Source organism: Poecilia reticulata, linkage group LG7 (genome assembly GCF_000633615.1).
Source record: "Poecilia reticulata strain Guanapo linkage group LG7, Guppy_female_1.0+MT, whole genome shotgun sequence".
NCBI lineage: Eukaryota > Metazoa > Chordata > Actinopteri > Cyprinodontiformes > Poeciliidae > Poecilia > Poecilia reticulata.
In genome coordinates, this window is record NC_024337.1 from 13,784,774 (window position 1) to 13,812,049 (window position 27,276).

Consider the following 27,276-nt stretch of genomic DNA (forward strand, 5'->3'; position numbering starts at 1 on the left):
AGCAGTAATGCCACACAGTCGTCATTTAAAAACTGTTTGTACAAGATACACAATTTTATACCGATACACAAAGATACACAAATTTAATATTATTAAATTTGCATATTTAATAATATTTAGAAAATGTAATAAAAGTTTTTTCTGGTCGTGTAAAGTATGTAAAGTAAAAAGAAAGAGAAAATTAGCAAAATTTCAGTGAAGCAAACTCAAAATAAGTTGTGATTTGTACTTATAATGACAATAACAACAACAACAGCAACAACAACAACAACAACAACAACAATAGCTATACCAGTAATGTTTTTGACAGATGATAAAATAATTTTTGTTCTTTATTTGTCAATAACAGAGTGTCAATGAACTTTATTTATACTGCTAAGTAGATTTGTTACCTAACAAAATACCTGTTTGTTTTTTGTAACGTCAGTGCAGAAAGCAGCAAGTTCAAGGTAAAATTCAAACAATTCAAATATTTTTGATAAAGATTAAAAATATAATCACGCCTTCTCAGCCACCATCATGAAGAGCAGCAGGGGAAGATGGAGGAGAGGAATATTGTGTTAAATGGGATTATTTAGGGTTTTTTTTTTCATCTGAGTGCTACAGATACGGTTGCTTTTGCTGTATTTTATTTTCTTTTTTAAAAATTCAGTTTTTAAATATAAACTGTATGATTCTGATGTCGCTTGTAGTAAATATTACCTCAATAGGAAGGAGAGGATTTAGCGCAACTTCTAATTTTAAAGATACCAATTTTCACCACTGGGGGCAGTAGAGTAAAGCAAATAAATGAGCCTTGCGTCCTTTGGTGGCAAACTGAGGAATCTTTCCTAATGCCATGAGTGTTTTTGTTTCTTGTTGTTCAACGACATTGTTCTGAAATGATTTTAAAAATGTTTGAAATTGATGATGATATTATAAGATTTGCATGAAAAATACATGAAGGCAGACACTTAAATGCATGAACCTCTGTGGTCTTCTGCATCATATTCCTCATTTAACTCCAAGATTGTTGTTTATTTTCTGCTACCACAAACTCCGGATTACGGACAAAACCTTACATTTAAACAGCTTATAGAGTCGTTTATTATTTTGAAGCGTAAATCTTAGAGTAGTAAACAAACACTTAAGAATACTCATCAAGAGGTCAGCTTTTGCCCTCGTTGCTACAAAATAAAATTTGTCTAGCGGTGCAAAATAGATTGATTTTATTAAAACTAAATGTTTTATTTTAAAGCTGCACAGTGGCGCAGTTGGTAGAGCTGTTGCCTTGCAGCAAGAAGGTTCTGGGTTCAATTCCCAGCCTGGGGTCTTTCTGCATGGAGTTTGCATGTTCTCCCTGTGCATGTGTGGGTTTTCTCCAGGTACTCCGGTTTCCTCCCACAGTCCAAAAACATGACTGTCAGGTTAATTGGCCTCTCTAAATTGTCCCTAGGTGTGAGAGTGTGTGTGCATGGTTGTGTGTCTCTGTGTTGCCCTGAGACAGACTGGCGACCTGTCCAGGGCGACCCCGCCTCTCGCCCGGAACGTTAGCTGGAGATGGGCACCAGCAACCCTCCCGACCCCACTGAGGGACAAGGGTGAAAGAAAATGGATGGATGGATGTTTTATTTTAGACCTGTGAGCTGATGAGGTAATTTTGACCACTAGAGGGGAGTGTTGTTGAGTAAATGTTTGAATTGCGCTCCTGGTTTCAACAAATCAAACAATCATGAGAAAACGGATAGATATGCGATGAAAGACGTCTCATTTATGAGTTTGAATTATTCAAAATTATAAAATAAAAGTCACAATGACATAAAATTCGTATTAAAGTTTCAAAATTTTGAGAAGAGGTCAAATTATTTTCAAACCCCTAATTATATTGAGATGCAAAGTCTGAATTATGATATATAGTTTCATAATTACAAGATTAAATAGCCAATTTCAAGTTTTAAGTTATAAAATAATATGAGTTTGTGACAAATCTGAGATAAAAAGTTTTCAGTCATGTTAAAGATAAAATGTGATTTAAAAAATATTCTGCATTAAGTAGTCATAATTATGAGTTTTGTTGTAATTCATATCAGATTGAACTTATCTGCTTTGTATGCAACTCAGTTTTGAGATAATTAAGAAACAATGAAATGGAAAAAGTCCCATTATGAGTCTGTAAGTCAAAGTGAAGTCATAATCATGAGAATAATTTCTATTGTGAAATAAAAGTTACAAGATGCAACACATTCTTGAATTTCAAATTTCAAATTTCAAATGAATGAAATATAATGTATAATTTTTAAGCTTATAACTCATATTTAAGATATAAAAAGTTATAATTATGAGATGCTGTTTTATAATTTAGAGAATAAGTTACAATCACACTTTTTAAAATATAGCTATGAAATAATTGTCATAATAATTAGTTGCAGTCATAGTTCTGGAATAAAAGGTTTTCACTTTCAAAGTCATAACTTTTAAAGTTATTGTAATGAAATTAAAAATGTATATTTCTGAGATAAAAAGCCAAAATAATGAGTTTTTATGTGATGCTTATGAAATCAAACTCATCATGAAATAAGTTTTTATCTTAAAAATGATAAAAACGTTTAAAATAAGATTTTATCTGAAAACCTAAATCAGCTTTGAGATTAAAAAAACAATAACTAATAATTAAATTTTAAAAGGTTGGAGCTTGGAAGTCAAAATAAACTCATGATTATAAGAATAATTTCTAATTGTGAAATACAAGTTTTAAGTTACAATTCATTTTTGAGATTCAAACTGCAAGTTTGAAAACTATGAGAACATGTCATTTTTTTTATTCAGATCTCTATATTTAGGAGATAAAATATAATAATTATGAGATACAATTTCATAATTATGAGGTTAATATTACAAGTTTCAAGTTATTGCAATGAAATGATAGTGGTAATTATGGATTTTCAGTTTATAAGTAATAGCTTTTAAAGTTATTACAATGCAATTAAAACGGTGTTGAGGAAAGTGTTGCATTACAAACGTCTAAATATGAGCTAAAAAGTCATAACTTTAAGTTTCAAAGGCATATTTTATGACTCTAAAAAATAAGTTTTTGTGTCAGGAATGGTCTTCCATAGAAGACCTGCAGCCTAAAATAAGGTGATATTCAAAGTGGCCCCAGGGATGAACAGAGGGTGTCGCATGCTGGCAGCCAGTTGCTGTTTAAAAATACTTCAAACTGTTTTTACCAGACTGGATTCATCATGTCTGAGTAACATGGTAAAAACAGACCTTCCTGCTTTACTGAAGCAAAAACAAAGCTTAGCTTTGTCCTGGAAAAAATGGGCTCTGGTGACACACTCCGTTCTTCAAATAGCATTACATTTTCCTGCACACTCACTTACAAAAACCACCAGAGGAAAATTCATGGGAGATTTTTTTTTTCTTTATTTTAATGCAAATACTTTTAGGCGTTTCCTTCATCAGCAACACCATCAAACTTAAAGGCAGATCAGCTTCAGATGCTTCTCCTCTGTAAGGCCCCAACCCCCCACACAAAGAAAGAGAAAATAAGTCTTTTCACTGTAAGACATGGAGTTAAGAATCATTCTGGTTTTTTAATCTAACTACAGTGAGGTAAATTAATTTAGGATTTGGGGTGGCTTAATTATTTTAGCTATAAATAAAAGGTAACAGCAGAATTCTGTGTAAGATGAAAAGGCGCACTTCCAAAAAACGTACAAAAGTACAGAAAATCACCTCCTGCATACAAATATTTGGCTCTAAAGCTGAATGCAACACAGAGTCAGGATCTGAAGAAACATTTCGATCACTTTAAAACTCCTCCTGCTGCAGGAATAACAATCTACAGATTCAGCACCTTTCTTAAAATATACAGTGATTGCTTTGTATAAATCTGAATGAAGATATCATCCCCCTTAGCTAATTAGCAGTGCATGGCTCCACAGGAACAAACAGGACAAAAACGTCAGCAGGGACTCTCAAATTTCCTTATTTCTTCTATTTTTCCTGTCTTAATCTCTTTTTATCTTCTTCCTACACAAAAAAGCAGCAGAATAAAAACTCACACATACAGTAAATCTCTGTAAAAAGAGAACATATGTGTTAGATGACTGACAAACAAACAGCGCTTAACCCGCTGCAGGCGTCGAAAAACACAGTTTTTCTTCACAAGGACGCTGCTGAGTCTGAGCAAATTCAAGGCAAACTGGAGTGAAAGTTCAGTCTGGATGAGTTTTCAACATTCCTTCATCTGCAGTTACAAAACACAAACACATGTCGAGGCAGCGTGTGATCTACTGATTCAGTGTCGTGAGGACCACTCGGTGTAAGGCAGATTAGCAGTAGGACAACCCATATTGCAAAATGACGGCAAACCTTGTGACACACTGTGACAAAGTTGAAATCTGGAGGCCCACCCAGCTCCGAGACTTGCTCTACCATCTAACCACCAACTTTAACAGAACAGTCATATTCAGACGTTTCAGCTCTTCATTGTCCTTCAGTTTCCCCCAAAGCTCTGCAGAAGAAGAGCTTCACAGAACCAACGAAGAAGACTCCAGGAGGCTCCTGCCAGCCGTCAGTGGTGTCTCTGATCTCTGGTCCATGAGGTGGAGGAGCAACGACACCACAGTCCAACACCACCCGCCACCTGCAGCAGAAGAACGTAAATAAACTCAAGGAAGGAATTGTCTGTTGGTAACTATGCAGATCAGAAGCTGTTCCCAATACAACTGGTGCAAATCTTTAAATTAAATTAGAAATTAACTTCAAATCACACATGAATAAGCTTGTTTATGTAATTGTCCAACAGGAGTTATACCATACAATATGGTGCAAGATGGATTGAGTTGTCAAGACCCCCTAAAGCTTTCAAAGTGTCTACAGTCTGAACAGTCATGTGTTATCCAACTTTTACATCCTTAACCCGACACATGCGTCATAATTCTGCGCCAGATGTGCTCAGTAAACAATGGCTGAAAATTATAATTCTGAAAATAGTGGGCAGTATTCCAAGGAAATTACAATAAAAACATACAAATAAATACAAAAAAGAGCAGAAATTATAAATATTAAATTGTGTTATTAAATGTGTTCCAAACTCAGCTTTAGCAGCACCATATAATTTTGTCAACAAAAACACAATCCCTCCCTTTAAGACTCACAGTTTAATCTGACCGTCATAATATATATTTGTACAGTGATTAGCGAAATCCTATTTTTTACCCAAATGTCTCCATGGAAACCAGGTTATATTTATTACCTGATGTGGTGGAAAACATCTCATGACAAAATGTGAACGAAGAGTATGGCCAGGCCGATGTTTAGCAGGATCACCATACACACCATGATGGTGTTTGGGCCCTGGAACGGAAGAAGAGAATGATCACAGTGAATTCACTGAATAGAAACTATAAGGGAACAACAACTCCATATTTACTCCACGGTTTTCACATCATRTCTAATTACTGACCAGCTGATTAGGAATTACCAGAGTATGGTAGACACAGTTGGTAAACAAATCCCTTAATAATTAACGTCAGGAGTTATCCATAAAATGCTACATTTATACTTGCTGGTTTGGCTTTTTGAGATCTTATAAAGCTTTGAACAGAGTCAAATGACTCAGTTATGCTAAAATAAAGAATCCCTACAATTAATCGGGCATGGAATAGGAGGCAGTTTCTAGGTGCTTACAGATTGCAGAAAAAATACATTTGCTCAAAGTGATTCCTCCTCCTAATGAAAATGGCTGCATCATCAGGCCTAGATTTGAAACTTGTGTTTGACATTAGACTGGTTGGTCCTGCCTCAGAGAAGTTGAAGCTTCCTGTAGACAAATTGAATAAAAGGGTCCCTTTCCTTCACTGTTACAGTTGTCCAGTTTTCAGGTATTCAGTCAGAGATGTCCTTAACGACTGTAGATCCTCTGTGCACTTTGCTCGTCTTTTTTTTTTTTGCATATTAAGTTAAGTTAATAAAGTTAATAACACAAAACAAGACACGAAGAAGTTGCACACAAATACATGATGAAATCGAAATGTGTTTTAAAGTTTTAAATTAACCCAACCCCCCCAACTCAATGTTTACATTCGCACGGGAAAATGACTGCTAACAGATGTGCAATTATACAACCATACATCTTTGAAAAGCAAAAGTGGAGCCTTCTGCACAACCAACAAGAATGCAGCAAGTGGTTTCTGGATGGTAAGTCAACAGCAAAACACTTTTCTTCTCCAGCAGCCATTGTGGAGTGCATACAGCGGTAAAACCAGCTGACAAAATGTGCTGGAACTCAGTTTGGGTTGCTAGGTAACAGGCTGGACTTTGTTGGGGTTGCTAGGTGAAGGTGCAATGCCTGCTGATTTGTGACATTACATTCAGAAAGTTTTTGAAACGGATCATTTTTCAAAATGATCAATTTCAAAAACTTTAACTTACTGCCATAAAACAGCTGGGTGTTTTATAAATCGCTTGAGCTGTTTTTAGAAGCAGTGGAGACCCAAATGGAAGTACAAAATATTCAAAATGTGTAGACCATGTCCCTTTTAAGTCGTGTATCTCCACCATCTCACCTCCAGATCTGAAGACTCTGCCATTTTTCTCGACAACAGGCTCTTTACGTTTGACTTGGCAATTATGGCTTTGGGTTCCGCCGGCTTTGAAACTGTTTTAGGTTCATGGTTAGCAGCAGCTTTTGGAGGTGGAGCAGGACTCGGTTGTCGTTTTGGAGACGGAGACGGACTCGGTTGTCGTTTTGGAGACGGAGCAGGACTCGGTTGTCTCTTTGGGGGCGGAGCCGGACTCGGTTGCAGTTTTGGTAACGGTCTTGTCTCTGCTCTGCTGCCCGGCCTGCTTCCCTCCCTGGATGGCCTTTTCTTCTCAGAGGTGGATGAAGGCCGCTCCTGGACGGACGGAGCTCTTTCGGTTTTTACCTCAGAGGCTTTGGGTTCAGGGGTCACAGCTTTGGGAGGCACGCTGGCAGCTGGAAGAGGAGCTTCTTCTTCATCATCTGGAGAGATGAGGCTATTCATTTCTGGAGCGTCAGTGGCTGGAGTGACATCTGCAGGTTTTACCTCAGAGTCAAATTTCTGAAGTGGTTTAATTTCCAAGTCGGAGCCCTGCTCGATCTTGTTACTCAGACGACTCGGGGAGCGTGACGGTTGACGACTGCTGGAAGCCGCTCCCTCCTCAGGTGCAGCCGAGGCAGGTGCAGCAGCTGACACTGAAGGAGTGAGGGCACGACTACCTGGTGCACTGCTGGGTTTAAGGCCACCCTTAGTGGAACCTCCTTTAGTGGATTTGTCTTCATTCCAGCCTCTTGGACCAAGGAGTTTGGGATCCTCCTTGTTGATTATGGCCGGACTCGGGGAGGGGGTTCGGGCCGGGGACGAGCCAGGCATGAGGCTGGCCAGTTCATTCAGAATCGGGCTTTCTGGTGGTGTGGGCAGGGGCTCTTCATCAGCCAGCAGAGGCTCCTCTTCTGCTAGCAGGGGCTCATGCATTTCAGTGTCAGGGTTCTCCTGGTCTTCCACAGCCTCCAGCAAAACCCTCTTCTTCAGATACTCAGGGCCTAAAAGTTAAAAACAGTCAAAAGTTTCAGTTCAGTTTATCCACAAATAAAATTAGATCATATTGTTAAAATGAAGGGCAACACCAGCTGATATCTACTGCAGGTATGCAGCCACCTTTTTCATTGTAGATTATTTTGCTTGCACATTACAACACTTTCCCATCCATCCTATACTCATGCACACCATACACCCCTATTTTACTGACTTTCAAACTTAATATAAATAATATTGATTTTAACTTTTGGTTTTGTTGAATACATTTATATTTTAGAACTCCAACATAGGGTGTTCATCCCTTTTTGTTGTGACCTTTGAGCCATGTCATAACAACTGGGGGCTCGTCCGGGATTTGAATCCAGGAGCTCTGCAGGTTAGGGCTGGAGGATTTGTTGAGGGTATCTAGGTTTGAGTATTATAATGTGTAAAATTGACTGTGTATGCTACCATTTTAAAGTATTGCAGGTATTAATTTAGGCATTAATTGATGTGACAATCCTAAACTCTAAAAGGCATTCTCCTCTGAGCTTTCCTGTGTGACTTGTCTGTTCAGTGGCCACCTCTGATGTTTATTTTTTGGTTATACCTGGGTGGTTGAACCATATACAGTTCCAAACATCCAGGCTTTGTAACACTACTGACAAATAATCAAACCTATCAACTGTTAGTTTTCTTAAAATGCTTTCAACTTTATGGGGAACAATGTAAGTTCCTGAAAGTAATTTAGACTTTTAAAAAAATGTTATTAAAGCACTGCTGCATACTTTACTGACATCAACTTTCTTTATTTACGCATTTGAGTTCAAAATCACTGAAAGAAACAAGTATTAAAGCCAAAAAGGTTTCCTCTGACCTTTGCAGTAGTTCATTTGCATTAAAATATGCATCTTTCTATTCTCAGAACTTGGAAGTAACATCAGAAGACTGGATACCTTTTTCTGTCTTTGTCTATTTGCGTCTTATTAAGCTTACTGCTGAAAGAGAAAAGCAGGGGCCTCCGAAGTGGCTCTTTACTTTTGTGTCAATGTGTGTGTCAAAGAGCCTGTGCTGAAACTGATACAATCCCTAGGACTGAATAAGACGATCCTTTTTTTAGACATTCAGTTCTGCTCGCACTGAGCCTCAGCAGAGAGATTCAACAGCATAAGCTCTGAGATCAGGGGGCAAAGTATGAAGCAAATTTTGCAAATCATAGACAAAGTAATATATATGTATCTCTCAACACTGCACCATCTTTGGTTACCAAAATGGTGATTTTGTAAAGGGCTAAGAAAGTATTTAATAACCCTTTTATTGCTAAAAATTACGTTTGCACCAATTTTTCCTTTATTTATCATAACAAAATGTCTCCACCACCTTCAGTTAGCTTTACCATCTCAACCACCAGATACATACATCAGTTATGAGCAATAAGGACGGTAAAAATAATAGATGCAGTTTGCATGCCTGACACCTGCAACATATTATCTTGTCAAATATCAAATACCAGCAATGTCTAGTGATTGCAGTATTGCTAACTGATTTTAGAACAGGGGTGTCAAACTCCAGTCCTCGAGGGCCGGTGTCCTGCAACTTTTAGAAGTGCCTCTGCTGCACCACACCTGAATAGAATAATTAAGTAATTAGCAAGGCTCTGGAGAACTGAGGAGGTAATTAAGCCATTTGATTCAGGTGTTTTGTACCTGTGGCACATCTAAAAACTGCAGGACAGCGGCCCTTCAGGACTGGAGTTTGACACCCCTGTTTTAGAATGACAGTTGCAATTCAATACATTGTGCAGTTCTAATGTTGTACTATTGTCACAATTAAAACTTCACAATATTAGTCCAGAACAATACATTGAATTGTTGCTCTAATGTTACGCTTTGGTCATAATTAAAAATTAGTATTTGTCTATTAATTTGCATTTTTTTTTGTTAGACATGAATGGAGTAAACATTTACTGTGATATTTTACTTTACTCTGATAAACCTAATAAAGTTAAGTGCAGCCCTCTGCATTCAGAAATCACTTAATTAGGAAGCAAAAAAACCTAATCAGCTTGTATGTGTGCAGCATTAGTAGAAACCCAAAATACTTCCAGCTGTATCTGCTGCAAAAAATGGTTCAAAGTATTGACCTAAATGCACACATTTGAGGTCAGATGTGAAATTTCAGAAAATCATTTTTTTATTTTCCTTGTCCTTCACAAATATCTGTACAAAGAAAATCTGTACATTTAATACAATCTGTATATTGCTTGTGTGCAAATATTTGGCCATTACAGGTGATTCTGATTACAAATAAGTTACACTAGACTTTATTTAGCGACATCAGAGTAAATGGGGCTGGACTGAGGAGTTGCTGTCCACTGACCTGGCTGATAGAAAGACGGCGACAGCTCTTTGGCAACCAGTCTGGCAATGCTGGACTCACTGTTGGAGGCCTGGGCGGCCTGTTCAGCGCCGTCTGACTTGCCCTTTGCATGGGATGTCCTGCAGTCAAGAGACGCAACACAAGTCGTGAATCACTGACAACAACAGTCCATCACACCTTCCTTTTTTAGACTGCGTCAACAGAATGCAATGTTGGCAAATTGTCATGTGTAACAGTACTATTTGTTATAATGAACATCAATGTACACTGTCGCTTGAGGTCATGAACCAAGAAGTTAATAATATCCATATGTAAAGATCCGTATGGCTACAGCCAGTGGACCTAGATCAGTTTACCCTCAGAGAAAAGGCGTTGGAGTATAAAAGATAAAGTCCAGATTATTGTAGAAAATGTTTAGCTAACTCTCGACAATAAAAAAAAAAGCCATTTTGATTAACTACACCCAAATACAGACATTCAAATTAAGCAGCAATGAAGAACATTTTAAAACTTACAATGACAGTCTGCTTCAAATGAAACATTAACATTGTCCATAGTTCTGGGATTAAATGAGAACTCAGTAACTTCATGTTTTTACGGACTTTAGTTGTTTAGATGAGGAACAACTAAAGCATTAAAAACCAATGATGTCTTGTTATTAGTTTTAGGCTCAGAAAGTCCATTGGTTATTGGAGGCCAACAAAACCCTTGAGTTTGTGCAAGACAGCAAATTGTTCATAAAAGCAACTTGGAATCAACTGGAAATCCCCCTCTGACTCCCTGTTTTGCTTACAGTAATCGCCCTGTAAACGAGGAGCTTTCCAATTGATCCTTCTCCAACCTTGACATCAAAATCTGACATGCCCGCTGTTTATAAAGAGCTTAATGAAAGTTACAAAAATAAACTTTTGATGGTGTGTGTCTCAGTCAATCAGCCACACAAATAGCACAGTTAAATGTTAGGGAACATGTTGTGATGGTGAACGCAGAAAATACAGAGAACTACGGTATGTTGTGTTTAGTTAAAACTATTAACAAATATGTTGCATTCAATTTGTTTCAGAAGCTGAAACTTCCAGATCTTGAAATGACAGCACACCCTTAACCAGTGTCTGGTTACAAGTTAGAAAACCAGAAAGATCTGAAACGTACAGTAAGGCCCAGCAGAGGTTGACCTGGCATTCGTCTGAATTACATAATAAGGTTGTCAGCAAGACTCTGTAGAACCTAAATGCATGAGGAAGTAATTCTGTATTTTGATTTAGATGTATTGTAATTCACACACTTCCAAAAGCTGCATGTTAAACTTGAACTCGAGGGTTGGAATTGACACTCAAGCCTTAGACTTAATGACTCCTTGTTGTAAAATTCAAAAATTGATGTGAGGAATCCGCCACAGAGGCGGATGAGGTGTCGATGCCCACAGCCTTAGAGACTGATGAGGCAGGGACATTTGGATGCTTAAGATCAATGCATGACACTAAGAGTCATTGACTATTGTTGCTTGGATCCTTGACAAGTGAGGAGGCATTGGCACTTGGGCCAATGGAGTCATAATTTAGACACTCCAAGATTCATGATGCCTTGTTCCACAGAACGTTGGAGACAGATGAGGAGTTGGAGTTGGAGCCCTTAAAGAGAGAATCATTGCTGGGAAGCTCTGGCTCGTCATCAGGACTATCAGTGATCTTTAAGACGAAGACTGAAGATGCATTGATACTCAAGTCCTCAGAGTCAGACAGGCGAAAACTGACAAGGTTCTGGTATTTCTGTCAAAGTTGCATGCTGTTATCCAGCAAATTTTGACCCTGGTAGTTTTTGTTTTTTTGTGAAATAATTTGGTTTGAGCAAAACAAATTAATCTAAGCGCCCAAAATACATGTTTGAAAAACTGTATTTAAAAAAATTATTGATCTGTTTAACAGCACTTGGCGAATTAAAAAAATAAAATAAATTTCATAGGGGGGATCTAACAATTTTGACTTCAACTGTACATTGTGTTAAACTGAATCATCCAAAAACAAACAATAATGATCTTGAACTAAAATTTCTGAATGGCCCGACATTTGTAAATGTCTTAGAAATAAAGAGGAAAACTGTCATGCAGCTGCAGTTTGTGTGTATAAAGGTTCAAAGTTTTCCATCAACAATCTGGAGAGATATTTCTGTCTTTACCAACTGACAGACGTCTGATAATCAATGCAGCTGCTGCTGCTGTTTGTCTCATAGTAACTGGGAGAATGACTGAATGTGATTAGTCTGAAGACATTTGGCATACTGTAACTTAACACCGGTCTGAATTTAGCTCCTTGGTCCAGTTTTAGACCGAGTGGAGAAGGTGCTTCCCGGTGGAATAATTAGAAAGTCCCCTGATTGACTTAGGCGATCTCCACCTGTCTGAAAACTCGTTGTTTAAACACATTTACACCAGCAAGTGCAAATTAAATCTGAACATGTTTTAGGTTTTGTGTATTGTCTGTCATTTTAGATGCAAGCAGCTTTTCCTGCTGTTCTTAACCAGGATTTTTTTTACAGTGTAATATAACATATTTTGATTTTAGCTAAAGCAAAAGTTACAAATGGCCATAAATTACTTGTTTTTGCCTGACAAGATCTTAACATTTTTTTCTGGAGAATTGGTAGAGATTGTTATCTTGTTTTGAATATGGTCCAGTCATTTTCAGCAGAGTTGAGATTGCTAACCTGCTGTAACCATTTCGAAACCAATTTTGATGCATGTTTTGGCTCAAGGTCAGAAAAGTCCACTGTGTTCAGGTTTCAACCATCTGGATGCTTATTTGAGGTGAAGTTGAAGAATTTGAGTATTTTCTATCTTCTTCATTCAATTTTGTGGGATTCACCAGCATCACTGGAAGCTGAACAGTCCAACATAATGCTAACGCCATCATTATTTATCGGCGGTACATAAACCCTCACCTTCACTCCTTCAAACATTTGAAATTAATAAATCAGACTAACAATCTTTCACAGTAACCATAACCTTGTTGTTGCAGCTTAAAAGCTTAAAAGCTGCAACAGTGTCAGGAAACCACCAATCCAGTCAACTAAACCTACGTCTGTATCCAGCAGTCATTAGATGAGAGGCAGGATACACTCTGGACCAATCGCCAGACACACAGGACAAACAACCAAGTGAACACACACACACTCGCAATTTAGAGAGACAAACTAACCAGAGAGAACCAATGAATGCATTTGGAGAACATGCAGACTCCATGCAGAAATACTCCAGGATGGGAAACAATGGCTTGTTAGACATGAATGGAGCATGGTTCATGACCTCTGGAAGGTGACAATGCTTCCAGAAAACCAACCAATGTAAATGAACTCTACGTTTTCTGTCAAAATCAGTGATCAAATAAAGAGTCCGAATTACAGCAGAACCCTGTTGATGGCAACAAAAAAACTTGAGTTACCAAACATTGCAGATAACTTACATATGCAGTTAGGTAGATTGTGCAGTGCACATAAAACTGAATGTTTCACCCTTCCTACAGTCACAATGATTGAATTGGAGATTACCTGAGTCCAGTGGACCAGAACACACAATATATTGTTTAACTATAAAATGAACCGGTTCCACCACAAAACCAACGCTGTGAACTTTTCCCAGCTTAGAGTTAATATAAACTTCCATATCAGTTAATTTCATGGCCGAATAGATTTTTTAAAATCTATTTTCCAGATTGCGCAGCTGCTCTGCCAAATATATTCACAATTATTGCTTTCATGAGCCGTTAATGTAAACACTTTAATATGAATATATTGAAGTGTCTGCGAAGAATGCCAACTGGAATTATAGATCAACTGGGTCAAGTGTTAATGTGACTCTTAATTCAGCGCGCTGACAGTTTTATTAAAGTAATTAAAATAGGCTCATACATTTAAATTGTGAAGAAAAACGCAGTGGATTAAATCTGATTGAATAAGTTTCTAGCTGCAGTTGGTTAATAAAAAAGTTTTCATCTCAACATCAGCCTTTTAGTTTGATCACAAAGCAACAGCCCTGTTTTGGGTTTCCTGATGATAACACATGGCTGACACTTAAATTACAGGCTATAAAATCAAATCATGACATGAAGTTTTATAGAATATCTTTATAAAGTAAGGGGGCATTTCTGGAGTAATGCAATGTTAGTAAGTTCTTTGAATGCACATGTGATTCTTTTGTACATGCAAAAATACATGAACACACATCAATGTTCCTAATGGGAGGGAACTTAGCTCCAAGTTTCCAAAAACATGAGCATGTTTGTGAGAGCAGCTGACTGAATTTTAGAGGTCAATATGAGTAGAAAAGCATGAGATAAATTCAATCCATTCACCATTTAAACGCTCCATAAAGTCTTATTTAAATGTGAGTGAACAGAGTTGGCACAGAGGGGCGTTACTTGATCAGCTGAACTATTTTAAATCTTCAGTTGCTTGAGGGCTGAATATTTGACAGATGCACAAACTCTGGTTCGCACACATTTAGCGTGCGCAAATAGTTTTGTGAATTCGCCCCTGTGGATCTTATTTACAGTAATCAGACAGTACTTTATATTTGAAGTGGCTTCCCTGAAGGCACATTGACTCTTTGAAGTCTTTCTTTTCAATATTTGACGATGTGATCTAGCAGATATCATGCTTTTTGATGCTGAGATCTCAGAAGCTTAATGCACACAGCAAAAAACTGAATCTTAGCAAGTAATTTTGTTTCGTTTCTAGCTCTAATGTTTTAGTTTTGTCTTATTGCAAAAGCACAAACTTCTGAGTAACATTATTAGCAAAATACAAGACCTTGTTTTAGGTCAACAATTCTTGAATATAGATMAAAAATATTAGGTTTTATTTCAAGTGTGCTAATATATTTGCAGTAGAAATTAGACCAAAAACACTTGGTAATGTTTGGTGTTTTGCACCAAACATTAGTGAAAATAACTAAGATTTTCGGTCAGGAAACAACAAAAGTTAACTTTGCTTTGTCATTTTTTTCTTTTTACTTTCCACAGCAGTCTTCCTGTCCTAAAGCCAGCTGATGGCGTCAGATGTTTTCCCAATCACTGGCATGTGCTGTTAGATTTTTCTGGATGCTACCTTTCAGCTGCACTGCAAAAACACAAATTCTTACCAAGTATTTTGTGTAGAGTCTAGTGCAAATATTTTAGTACACTTGAAATGAGACAACACTTACAAGTAACTTTTGCAGTAAGACATAGAAGCTGGTTTTGAGTCAATAGTCCCTAATACTGATGGAAACGTTACTTATGAGTTAGTTTTGTCTTATTACAAGATATTTGCAATGAAACTAGAAGTAAATGCTTGGTAAATCTTTGTGTTTTTGCAGTGTACAGTGTGTGAAAATAAAGATTTTCTGTCAGGAAAGAATAAAAGTAAATTTTGCTTTGCCTATTTTTCTGTTCTTCCTTCCAGCAGCAGCCATCCTGTCCTAAAACCAGCTGGTGGCGACAGATATTTTCTCAATCTGGCATGTGGCGCAAGAGCTTTCTGGATGCTACCGTTCAGCTGCACTGCAAAAACATATAGTCTTACCAAGTTTCTATCTTAATACACTTGAAATGAGACAAAACTAACTCATAAGTAACTTTTCAGCAAGATATATGTTTGTTTTAAGTCAATAATCCCTAATATTGATGAAAAAGTTACTTCTAAGTTACTTTTGTATTATTTCAAGTTATTTGCAATTGAAACTAGACCAAAATACTTGGCAAGTATTTTGCAGTGTTTGGTGTTTTTGCAGTGTGTGTGAAGTTAAATCAGCTTCATTTAATACTGTCTAGTTACTTTTTCCTCTTCAACAATAGCTATAACTTTCATGTTGAACATTGTTTACAAATGACGACTGCGCAAACAGCTTGTATCAGCAGAACAGCGTGTAATCCAAGCCCGACTACTAAAGCAAGGTGCGGTACATGTATACGCCACCCCCTTTATACTGAAGCACTTGCTTATGAGCTGTGCCATATTTTTATCTGCAGAACCATTTGACACCACTGCTGACGCAAGGCGAGCCGGGTCTTTAACTGTCGCCGCCTAGCAGAGCAGCCGAGGCTCCCAGAGGCGGACACACAGATCAGACCGTCGACAGCAGGTCCCAATCAACACAGAGGAACTCCGAGCAAACAAAAAGAAGAGTCTCTGCGCTTCTACAAAGAAAAAACTAATGTGTGTGTCTGTGTGCAGGCAGGGAAGATGGGGTCAGACAGCAGCGGGGGAAGGGAGATAATCAGCTGTTGCATTCCCTTGTGATTGTGATACAGCAAGAGTGTGCCTGTCCATATTTAGTCAGAGGCCCGTCTGTGACCGCGCGGCCTCGGTGTGCGTCATTTACACCCTGTCCTGCCACACAGGCCCAGCTGCCAGCCCCACGCAACAAAAAAAAGAGAGAGAACAATGTCCAAAGAGTGTCTGAATACCAGCAAACACTTTAACCAACTGGATCTGAAGAGGCCCGGTGTGGCATCCCATGAACCGCGCTGCTGCTTGTATTTTTATACCCTCCACTTCTCTGCCAAAGGATCATAGCATGAGAAAACCGCTGCCAGGAACAGATGTGTCATCTCTCCACTGCTTATATAATAAAGCTTAATGCTCAGTGCTGCTCACCACTTAGTAACTGTGGTAACAGAAGTACTCTGATATACCGCTGCTTCCCAAAACGTTTACATCGCCACAGTAAAGAGTTAGTTTTAAGTTAAAGTTTGTTGCCTTGTTCTAAAAGTAAATGCAAGAAATTTGAATAAACAAAAACTCCTATCAAGGATAGGATTAAATTTTTACTTATTATTTAAAATTCCTCGGTTTCACATTGGGAAGCAATAACAGAGTTTCCCTAAAGTTGGACTTCGAAATAGGAAACTGGGAGCTTTCTCACCAAAATCCAATATGGCTGCCTTACATCTAAAACTCTCCACAGCAACTCTTTTTTTAATGATTATTTCTTATCTCTTTGAAATTTTCACATAGTCTTTTAATGAACCTGATGCTTGTATTGCTAATAGTAGTTAGCCTGGTCAATGTTAACTTCTAAAGTCGAGTCAAAATTGGGTTTTATTTAATATTCAAACTATTCAGTAAATCAGTGTTATGTTGTTGTCACGCCATAAAACATTGAATATATGGAGGCCATTTAATCTTGTCGTGTTGTTTATTCATTTTCAACTGTCATTTTCTAACCCATCATCCCCCTGGCAACCGTTACTATAGCAACACTGAATGTTCCAAATGTAGAATGTGCTTTCCATTTTCAGATTAAAAGTACATGAAAAAACCCAACTTTAAGATGAATTAAAGGTATAAAACAGACTACAGCATGTTTTGTACTTAAAGAAAGAGAATTTTTCTAAAGTAAATTTCTATATGTTGCTGAAAAGTTACTTGTAAGTTAGTTTTGTCTTAATTAAAGAGTACCGAGATATTTGCACAATAGACTAGACAAAAATACTTGGTTAGATTTTGTGTTTTCCAGGAAATAATCTTCCTTTTAAGTTATGAGGTTAATACCTAGTATTGAATGAAAAGCGACAAACCTTTTCTATTCCTAACTAGTGCAACCTGGAGATTATTCAGTTCCTTTAAGATATGACCAAAGGTAGGTAGCCAAATCACTGAACCTATTAGTAATGCATGCATTTTATTAAATCTGTTCATTATTTTCCAGCAGTTTGAATATTGCTGGTTGTTTCCGAAGCCCACCGAGATATTCCGAACTCAGGCCTGCATAAATCCTCATGTGCATGCTGTAGGTGCACCTAATGCACAGACAAAAACAATAACTCATGTTTAGCGGTTATCTGTGCAGTGCGATATTTAGATTTGTGTCTGCAGAAAGTCTGCAGAGCATCAGCGAAGTGTCCGCCTGCTGTAAACACTGAGCTTACTTAGGGTTCTGAAGATGACCGTGGACAGAAATACCAGCACCTTGTACGGTCAAAGACAAACTGCATGTTGAACAAAACATCACCCTGATTTGTGACCTGGGATTCATATTTGGGAAGAGGTGCAACTAAATGTAATGACCACTGCAGTGGATATTTAAAGTTTATTCTGTTCCAGTAAAACAACATCAGGTATAAAATAGTGAAACCAAAAGCAACGCATGGATGTAAATAATGAAAAGTTTACTACCTTATGTATTTATGTACTTATCAATTTTTAATTAGAGGAGCAGTGCTGCTGCACGCTCGATAAGGAGTCCAGGCCCTGATCTGACCTATGTGAACTGTAAACTGATCAAGTGAAAACACTCTGGCATTTCTTCAACCACAAGAGCTTAAAAAGTCACCAAAATGCTAGAGTACATTTTAAATCTGGGTTTGGTTTGTTGTTTAACCAAACAACTCCAATAAGTTGTTTTAAAAAGAGAGAAATCACCTCAACATTTTTCCTCCAGCTAATTATAATAAACAAGTTACATGTTCCATAATGTGCCTAAAATATCCATATATTTTCAAATGCACCGTCTTGGCAACCTCTAGTTCTCTGAAAAACACCCACCATTACTTCAACTCAGAGAGTTTTCCAGGAAAATACCAAAACCTGTTGAGCTTTCTCCACATTTAGTAATGGAAATGTCGATGTATTCATTTTATGGAATGGATCTAAATAAAGAATTTTTAAAAAATATGGTTATTGATAAATATTTAATAAATATGCAATCAAATAAATGAATATACCCATGAAATAAAAACTAAATAAGCATTTTTATTTGGGCTGCCCTAGCTTATTTATTTATTTATTTGCTTATTATTTTTATTTCAATACTTATGCTCTTATTTCAGGATTCATTTACGTATTATTTTATTTTGTATTGTTTTATTTTGATTTATTTTGTAACGCTTTTGTTCTGTAAAGCTAATTTACGTATTTCCCACTACAGAGAAAACTCCAACCTCTCATAAATATAACAAGATGAAATAATAAAATATTAGCATATTTTAGGGCGTCTTGTCACTTTAAATCCTAATAAGCTGCTGCTGGCCACGCCCTTCAACTAAACGTTTACACTCACACATAAATATTGGTGCAAACAAATGCACAATTATACATCCGTACATCTTTGAAAAGCAGAAGTGGAGCCTCCTGCACAACCAACAAGAATACAGCAAGTGGTTTCTGGCTGGCAAGTCAACAACAAAACATTTGTATTTTCCAGCAGCCATTGTACTATGGCAAAACCAGGTGACCAACTGTGCTGGAGCTCTGATTGAATTGCTAGGTGATGGACTGGGGTTGCTAGGTAACAGTGAAGCCCACATCAATTGCTGCTTAACATTCAGTAGATTTTTGAAACGACTCACTTTCTAGACACCAAAAAACATTCATTTTTGTTAAAAATTGTCTGGGTGTTTTTAGAAGCAGCTGAAGCCCAAACAGAAGTACAAAAATATGAATTTTGTACAGCAGGTCTGCTTTAAGAGTTCTTTAGAAGTTAAAGTTTATCAACAATATTATTGAGTATCATAATCATTTTTTGGGACAATTTATTGTCCTGCAAAATTCTTTATAGTGACAAACCCACTTAGAAGTCAGTGGCTGGTTTTCCTGAAAATATTTTCAAAATCCTCAAAATGCCTCTCAAACCATTTAGCTGAATAAATAAATAACAACCATTGTTGGACTCATAAGCAGAAACGTGTCCATCCTTACCTAGAAGCAGCGATCTCTGCCTTCTGTTTGGCGATGGCCGCCGCCCTCTGCGCTCCCTCAACCGCCCTCTCCACCTTCTGCTTGATCTTGGTTCCCTTGAGCTGGATCACCCTCTTCTTCATGGCCTTCACCAGCATGTTGTTCATGTACTTGCCCTCCTCCTTCCCTCCCTCGGCAAACGTGGTGCAGCCATACCCATGTCTCTGGTTGTTGAGCCACTCGCCCTCGTACTTCAGGCCGCTTGATCTCTCGCTTATCCCGTATCCTGAGCGCTTGTCGTTCTTCCACTCGCCCATGTAAACCTCCGTGGTGGTGGCGTCGATGTCAGCCTCCACTGGGGGGAAGTCCTCCGCTCCGGCCAGGCTCTCGTCCCCGCTGATGGTGGAGTTTGTGTCGCTGGCGTTGGAACTCAGAGCGGACTCTGTCCTCAGGAAGCTAATCTTGCTCTTCTGGCTGGACAGGGATGTGCTTGACTCGGATTTCTTCAGCTTACCCAGCAGGGAGCCTCTTCGGAATAGGCCCTTCTTCTTGGGCTTCACTGCCTCCGGATCCACCTGGAGGGTGAGAGCGAAGCCTCCACGGGATGGTCCCAGGTGGGTAGGGGTGGCGACAGGCGTCTCTTCTCCTGAAGCATTGGTGGTGGTGATGACCGGGACGTCCTGCTGTAGAACGGTGCCATTGCTGTGTTCACTGCGAAGTGAAGTTAACGAAGTACGAAGAGGCGAACGCACAACTGCTGCCATGCCATAGGGGACGCTTTGCCGAACACCATAGCCATGGCGCATCCCACCAGTGAACTGACCCTGGTAGGTACCTGAAAATGAACCAAAGCATGTAAGATACTTTGAATCTGCTCCAATAAGCAAAACTATTACTCAGTCTAGGACAACATGGTAATAATTGTAGGAAAATCTTCCTTCCTGTGCTTTAAGTGGCAAGAGAAAGGAGTGCAGAGGTTAGAGAACATGTTTAGGTACATTCATGACAAAATCATTCTACAATAATGAAATTTTACTCTGCTCAGTTCTGCTTATTTTGAGCTCTTTTCAGAATGAGATGTTTTAGGGCATCTTGTAACTGAAGGTTTACACTCATACGTGGAAATGGCTGGAAACAAAAACAGAATTATACAATACATCTATGAAAAGCAACAGTGGAGCCTCCTGCACAACCAACAAGATTGCACCATGTGGTTTCTAAATGGTAAGTCAACAACAAAGCAAATGTCTTTTCTAGCAGCCATTGTACAGCAGTAAAACCAACTGACCAAATGTGCTGGAGTTCTGCTTGGGTTGCTAGGTAGCAAAGGCTGTTCTTTGCTGGGGTTGCTAGGTAACAGGCTAATCTACGCTGGGGGCAGTGCCTGCTGATTTGTGACGTTACATTCCAGAGGTTTTTGAAATGGTTAATTTTCCATACACCACAAAACATGAACTTATTACCAAAAACTGGGTGGGTGGTTTTCTGAAGCATTTGAAACCCAAATGCAAGTACAAAAAGATTTAAAAATGTGAACTTTGCATCATAGAAGCGTTCAATATGACGGATTAGGGGTATTTTTGGAATCTGAAATTGATGCAGAAAGAGAATATGATCAGGGACTTCTTGTGCTTCCCTGCAGTTTAATGCATTTAATTAAAGCATTTAATACTTACAGTTAGCATTGTAAACTACCAAATTAACTACCGTTGATTGTAAACAATGTTTACAATTAACTTTTACCATAGAATCAAGGTAAACGACTTCTTTTCTGCAGAAATGAGGCAGTGGGACTTGTAGTTTTCTCATAATCTGAAGGTTATGGGTTTGGGTTCAACTGTAAACAATTAAATATTTGGCCTGATCCTTGAAGACCAGAGATCCAGAATCTTAAGAGTCATGAAACTTTTATTTTCTTTGCAGTAGTCCACACACCGACGACCGACACTCGACAGCRATAGCTGAAACAGTGAATGGCAGTGATCTATTTTAAAACAAACTGGAGGGGAAAGGTCGGACAGAGTCCCAACCATGCTCTGCATGCGTTGAACATTTTTGCATTGTTTTTTATAGATGTGTAATAAATGGACCGAACATATATAATGCTTTTCTAGTCATACTGACAACTCAAAGTACTTCACACTAGAGCCACATTCACCCAATCAAACTTATAAATGTGCGGATATTTATACACCCAAACACAGATCAGTAGAAAACTTGGGCTTAACGACTTGCCTAAGGGACTCATTAACATGTAGGAGGAAGCTGGAATATTTGGAAAATATTTGTTTAATATGATAAATGTTTTCCACAAATTAATTAGTATTGTTAGCATGTTAGCATGCTCTATCTGGGAACCTTAGCCAGTTGCTGACAGGTAATATTAACATGTGCAGAGGTGCTAACTTTGGTGACAGCTAAGTTAGCATAGTTGGCTTTTCTTACGATAGAGTTGCTTAATGTTTCTAGACCAAAACAAGAAGCACATTTAATTGACTTTAGTTAACTTCTATTAATATCTGTCACCAAAATTATTAGAATTAATTGTTATAAAATGTTAGCTCTGTCCAACTGGTCAAAGCTGAATTACCAAAAGTTAGCTTTACTCAAGGTTAACAGAGTTGTTAAATGTAGCTGTTCCCAAAGCAGGAAGTACATTTCTGATGCCAAAACATCTAGAAATAATCATTTTAATCATTAATTACCCAAATGACAAGTTAGCAACCAGATTTTACTCAAGTTAAAACTGTTGAGTGTGGATCCTAGAGAAAGCTAGTTCTGTGCCGGTAAGGCCAAAAGGTCACTGAGCTTGAGCTATTAATAAATCCTGAGATCTGGTGCCGTCACATCCCCCACCACAGCTTCCAGTGGACGAGGTTGGAACCTGATGAGTCAGGGAAATGCTTTCATTGTCAATATGTTTTTATATAACTTTATCCAACAGGGTCAAAGCTACTACTTGACTAGAATATTTTTAATTTTAAGCACACATGTGCCTATCAACTGTGTAAAAAAAACCTGTTGTGAATGTGTTAAAAATATTATAAACCTTTGGGGAAGTATTCACTATTTAACTTCATGCCATTATTCATTAGTTACTGTGGATTTCTGAAGGGAAATGTCAACTTAATGATAAATAACAAATTTTCCATTTATTTACCTTCACCAGCTTCAAATTAAGCAATACGATGCAAAATATGACGCCATGTTGACCTGCACAACAGCATGACTGCATTATTTTGCTTATCATAAGCTGTCTTTGTATCTATATTTTTTTAAAACAGAGTAATTATTTCGTCTTGCTCTTGACGTCTTTATAGTAATGAATGAAAGCATTTTGTGAGGTTGACTCCCAACATGCTCAGACTTCTGCTTGACTGACAGCAGCAGGGTGGTGTTTTCTTCCGGTTACACTCACTTCATAAAACATCAGATGGACTCGCTCTTACACGCTCACTTCCTTCCATGTCTCTAGAAAGAATCTTGGTGCAATCAAATGATAAATATAATTTGGCCGCTGATTTGATCTGATCTGACTGATATTCATCTTTGGAGAAGATTCAGAAACAAATCAAAATTTAAAGCAAAACCTCTGTAGTAACAAACAGAGTGGTGCATTTTCCTACACAGCCAATCAACTTTTAGCATAGAATCAAGGTAAACGACTTCTTTTCTGCAGAAATGAGGCAGTGGAAAGAGTAGTTTTCTGAAGGATATGCGCTTGATTTCAACTGTCACATATTGATACAGACTGACAAATTAATGCCTTAGTTGACAACTATTGGATATGTTGAATGTGTGCATCTATAAGAGTGACTCTGGTTTAAAAGTGCTTTCAGAAACTGTTCAGATCATGATTTACAAAGTAAACCTAATCATTGACCTGTTAAAAACCTATTAATTTATTGTAAATTAATGTAAAATATCTCTGACATGATGCACATGAGTAGTACTGTAATAGTGAGGAGTTTTCTGTAATTTTAAGTTGTTACATATGGTCTTACTCACTGTATGCCGTGAGTAAAACCATTACAACATCATCATATTTACACAAAAATATAAAACAAAAATGTTTAATTTAATTGCTTTTATTTTTTAAAAGAAAAGCAACAGTTAGTCCTGCTGCTGTTAAATGATATAACACTGACGACTGTGATTATAATAATGTTATTGATAATCTTTTATTGTTTATTTGATAAACTTGTGCAAAAATAAAAACAAAAGAAATTTGGTAGGTATTTTTTAACTTTTATAAATTGTCATTTTGACTTTAAAGAAGAGCATTTATTAATATAATCTGGTTAATTATATGTGCTATCTAATTATAACTTCATAAGTTTCTTAACAAATAAACTTTCCTTTAATGTATTATTTATCTATGTCTTTTCTGTGACCAGACTGTTTTCTGTAAACAAGGAAAACATTACAGGAGTCTTGGTGCAGCCAGCTGACTGGCAGTGTGCAGCAAAACCTGGGAGATTAATATTGCAGTTCTAGTTTGTACATCAGCTTGTTAAACTGTTTAAACAATATGAAAAAAGTGTTTTGGTTTTAAAACTGTAACAGTTTTCAAATTGGAGTATACTTTACTAAACACACCTGTCCTTACTTTTAAAATAAATATTACGTCTGCACGCCTACTTTTTTCTTAAAACATTTTTAAAGAGTCAGTATAGGGTTGTAAAGCCTTGGTCTTAAGTAATTTAGTATTAGACCTCATGATAGACACAAATCAAAATACATATAAGTGATATTCCAATACCATAATCAACTATAGAACAGGAAAATAAAATAATGTGAAATAACTGTATAAATATTTATGTCACTTGGGGACCAGGTCCGGTAGGAAAACCCAGACTTCAGTCTCTCCACCCACTGGTACGGTCCAGCTCTTTCCAGGTGACACCAAACTGTTTCCGGGCCAGAATGCTACGTCATTCCTGCTGTGGGTTCTGGTTCTTTACCACATTTATCTATTTTTTTAGTGAATTCTATAAATTATTTACATAGCTATAAATAAATGTAACTATTGAGATTATGTAGTTCCAATTTTATTCAATTTATTCTATTAATAAATATTAATTAATGTCTTATGTACTTGTTGATTTGTGTCACTTTAGGCCTTCCATACATTTTGCACTGAGACACTAGGCATATTTCATGACTTTCACCTCCATCTGTCTGTTTCTGTCCTGTCAATCCTGAAACCTCTTCTTATTCAAAGTAATTTATTAATAAATATTAATTATGGACTTACTTATATATTTACCTATGCCATGTTTGGCCTTCCATACATTTAGGGACTGATGGACACTTTTAAGACATAGTTCATGATTCTCACCTCCATCTGCGTATGTTTTGGACCGTAACCAATCGATTATTCTTATTCAAAGTTGTATTAATGAATGTTAATTAAGGATGTAATTATTTATGTCACTTCAGGTCTTCCGTACATTCAGGAACTTCAGGAAGCTTTTAAGAATTATTTTATGACTCTCACCTCCATCTGCGTAAGTTTCCGTCCCGTATCCATCCTGAAGCCCGTTGTTCCAGGTTCCTTCGTACTTGGCTCCGCTGCCCACGCTGACCCGGACCCCGTACCTCCCTTTGAAGCCGTGAGTCCATTCCCCTCGGTAAATCCAGTGTCCTTTGGTTTCCACTCCCAGTCCGTGGCGCTTGCCCTGCGACCAGTAGCCTTCGTAGGTGTTCCCGCTGGGCCAGGTGTAGACCCCGACCACCTCGAAGCCGTAGTTCCAGGAGCCCGAGTACTCGCCCTGGCCCTTGGGTCCGGTGCAGATGCCGTGGCCGTGGGCTTTGCCCCCCTCCCAGCCTCCGCAGTAAGCCCCGCCGTCATCAAACTCGAAGCGACCTCCACTCATCCCGAAGCGCAAATTGAAAACTGAAAGACGGTTCTGGGTTTTCTTTTCCCTTTTACCTGTCCGAAGTTCCTGACGTCGATTTCACCTGACATGCAGATGAGAGATGAACTTTATTGGGTTTCTTCTGTTGCGATCGCCATTTGAGTTCTTGTTATTATGAATCAAGCATCGTTCCTGAAACAACTCATTTTTTGTGTGTTGCGGATTTATTAGAGCGAATTGTGAAATAAAATGTGGATGTGAGTGTTGAAAAGCCAGAGATCTTACATGGCTCTCTCAGGTGGCATTTCCCCCCCTGTCCCTGCCACCCAGCTACCTCCTGACAGCCGCCGCGGTTGGACACACTTCAGCAAACCTAACAAGGCGACCAATCCACAAACACACACACCCTTCCAAAAATACAACCCAATCGTCCGCTGCCTGCAAGGAGCCGTGCCAGAGTCTTGCCCCTTCGGGACTGAAGTAGCTGCATGCCTTTCAGGTCTCTGCTGTCCAACGCCACTTTTWAAAAAAAACATTTTACGCAGGTAAAAAAAAGTTGAGCACTAAGATCTCCACATCTGCACATAAATCCACCCATGCGTTCTTCTATAATTATTTGAATCAAGTCAAGTGGGATTTTAATAGTAAGGCACGTTTATTCTGTGCTACCGGAATTGCTTTTGCACTTTAAAATTACTATTTTTGATCTCTAAGTTGCATTAAAATCTATGTAACATTATAATAGCATTGTTTATCATCCGTGTTTTCTTGAATTTTCATTAAAAAAAACTTTACTATAAGTTGTTAATTTCGCCCCCTGCTGGATCTTTAAGAAACTACAGTAAAAATATTAATAAAATCTCTCAATCTGAATGCTGTGTCTAATTTTTTGGCGCCATGTTGATCACCACTTGGTGAAATAAATCAGATATTTTACTTTCTGAAACGAACGAAGTGTTTGTTTATTTAAAAATATTTCACAAGTTAGTGATTTAACTCTTGCTTTCAGTCATAAAGAAAGTGTATTATTGTGTGTTATTTATTTTAAAACATAATCTAAGTCAAATTGAAAAAGCGGTTTGTTTTAACATATGTTCAAAGACATTTAGAGAGCTAATTATCAGTCAGATCTTATTAATTAACAGCTGTATGTTGACAGAGAACAGCAATGATTCTGGTGAAAATATTTCAGAGCATTCAAAGCATTTAGGTGAGATAAAATGTTCTGAAAAAAACAATGAACTGTAGTTGCAGTTTAAAGAAAAAATGTTTTAACGAGGAATAAAATGATGTTAATAATAAAAAATTATGTTCTGTCTTCTTCTCTTTAAGTGAAATAAATTTAACAAGTTCTAGATTTTGAACCTAAATGTGAGTTTGTGAAAGATAAACTTACAGCAGTAAGTTGTGGTAACTTTTTAATAATTTTGTCAAGAGTTGAAGAGTTTTTAGGTTAACACTTAAAAAACTGAAAGAAGAAAAAGACAGAAGTGGGAACTATTTCCCAGAATGCTTTGTTTTTGTATCCTGGTATGGAAGTTCATTACATTGATCTGACTCTTGTGTTATATTAAGAAAAATATTTATTTTAATGCAATTCTCAGCTAACAAAGCTTGAGGATRATGTCCTGTTCACACTAAATGTTTCTGAGCTGAATTCATTGAGATGTTTAATGATTCATTATCAGATCAGACATTTTGTTCATGCGTTATTAAATTACTCCAAAGTAAAATAAGTAGCCATTTTAACTGATATTGTAAGTTAAAATAAGAGAAATGTGGCTCTTTAATTAGGTGAGAGCAGTTTTTTTTTCTTGCATATTGTGAAATAATTATTTGGTTCAAATTTCAGCATTAAC

At 37.6% G+C, this 27,276-nt stretch overlaps 1 protein-coding gene across 1 annotated transcript; it reads right to left on the reverse strand.

Annotated features, from left to right (window-relative positions):
* Positions 1-3,381: 3,381 nt before the first annotated feature.
* On the reverse strand, positions 3,382-25,768 carry jph2 (junctophilin 2). The gene is made up of 6 exons (XM_008414608.2): positions 25,057-25,768; positions 19,578-20,391; positions 9,906-10,024; positions 6,555-7,552; positions 5,243-5,343; positions 3,382-4,630 (listed from the first exon to the last, which is right to left on the reverse strand). Exons 1-5 carry the CDS (start codon positions 25,433-25,435, stop codon positions 5,263-5,265), a joined length of 2,391 nt encoding a protein of 796 aa, XP_008412830.1. The 5' UTR covers positions 25,436-25,768; the 3' UTR covers positions 3,382-4,630; positions 5,243-5,262.
* Between the last annotated feature and the right edge of the window lie 1,508 nt (positions 25,769-27,276).

Bases quoted from the DNA above. Each gene is read 5' to 3' on its own strand.
- jph2 (XM_008414608.2), bottom strand. From the start codon at position 25,435: ATGAGTGGAGGTCGCTTCGAGTTTGATGACGGCGGGGCTTACTGCGGA. The intron at 7,553-9,905 runs GTCAGTGGACAG...TTTAACTTTTAG, and splicing joins GCCGTCTTTCTATCAGCCAG to GCCCTGAGTATCTGAAGAAG. The intron at 5,344-6,554 runs GTGAGATGGTGG...CTTCCGTTCCAG, and splicing joins CAGAGTCTTCAGATCTGGAG to GGCCCAAACACCATCATGGT.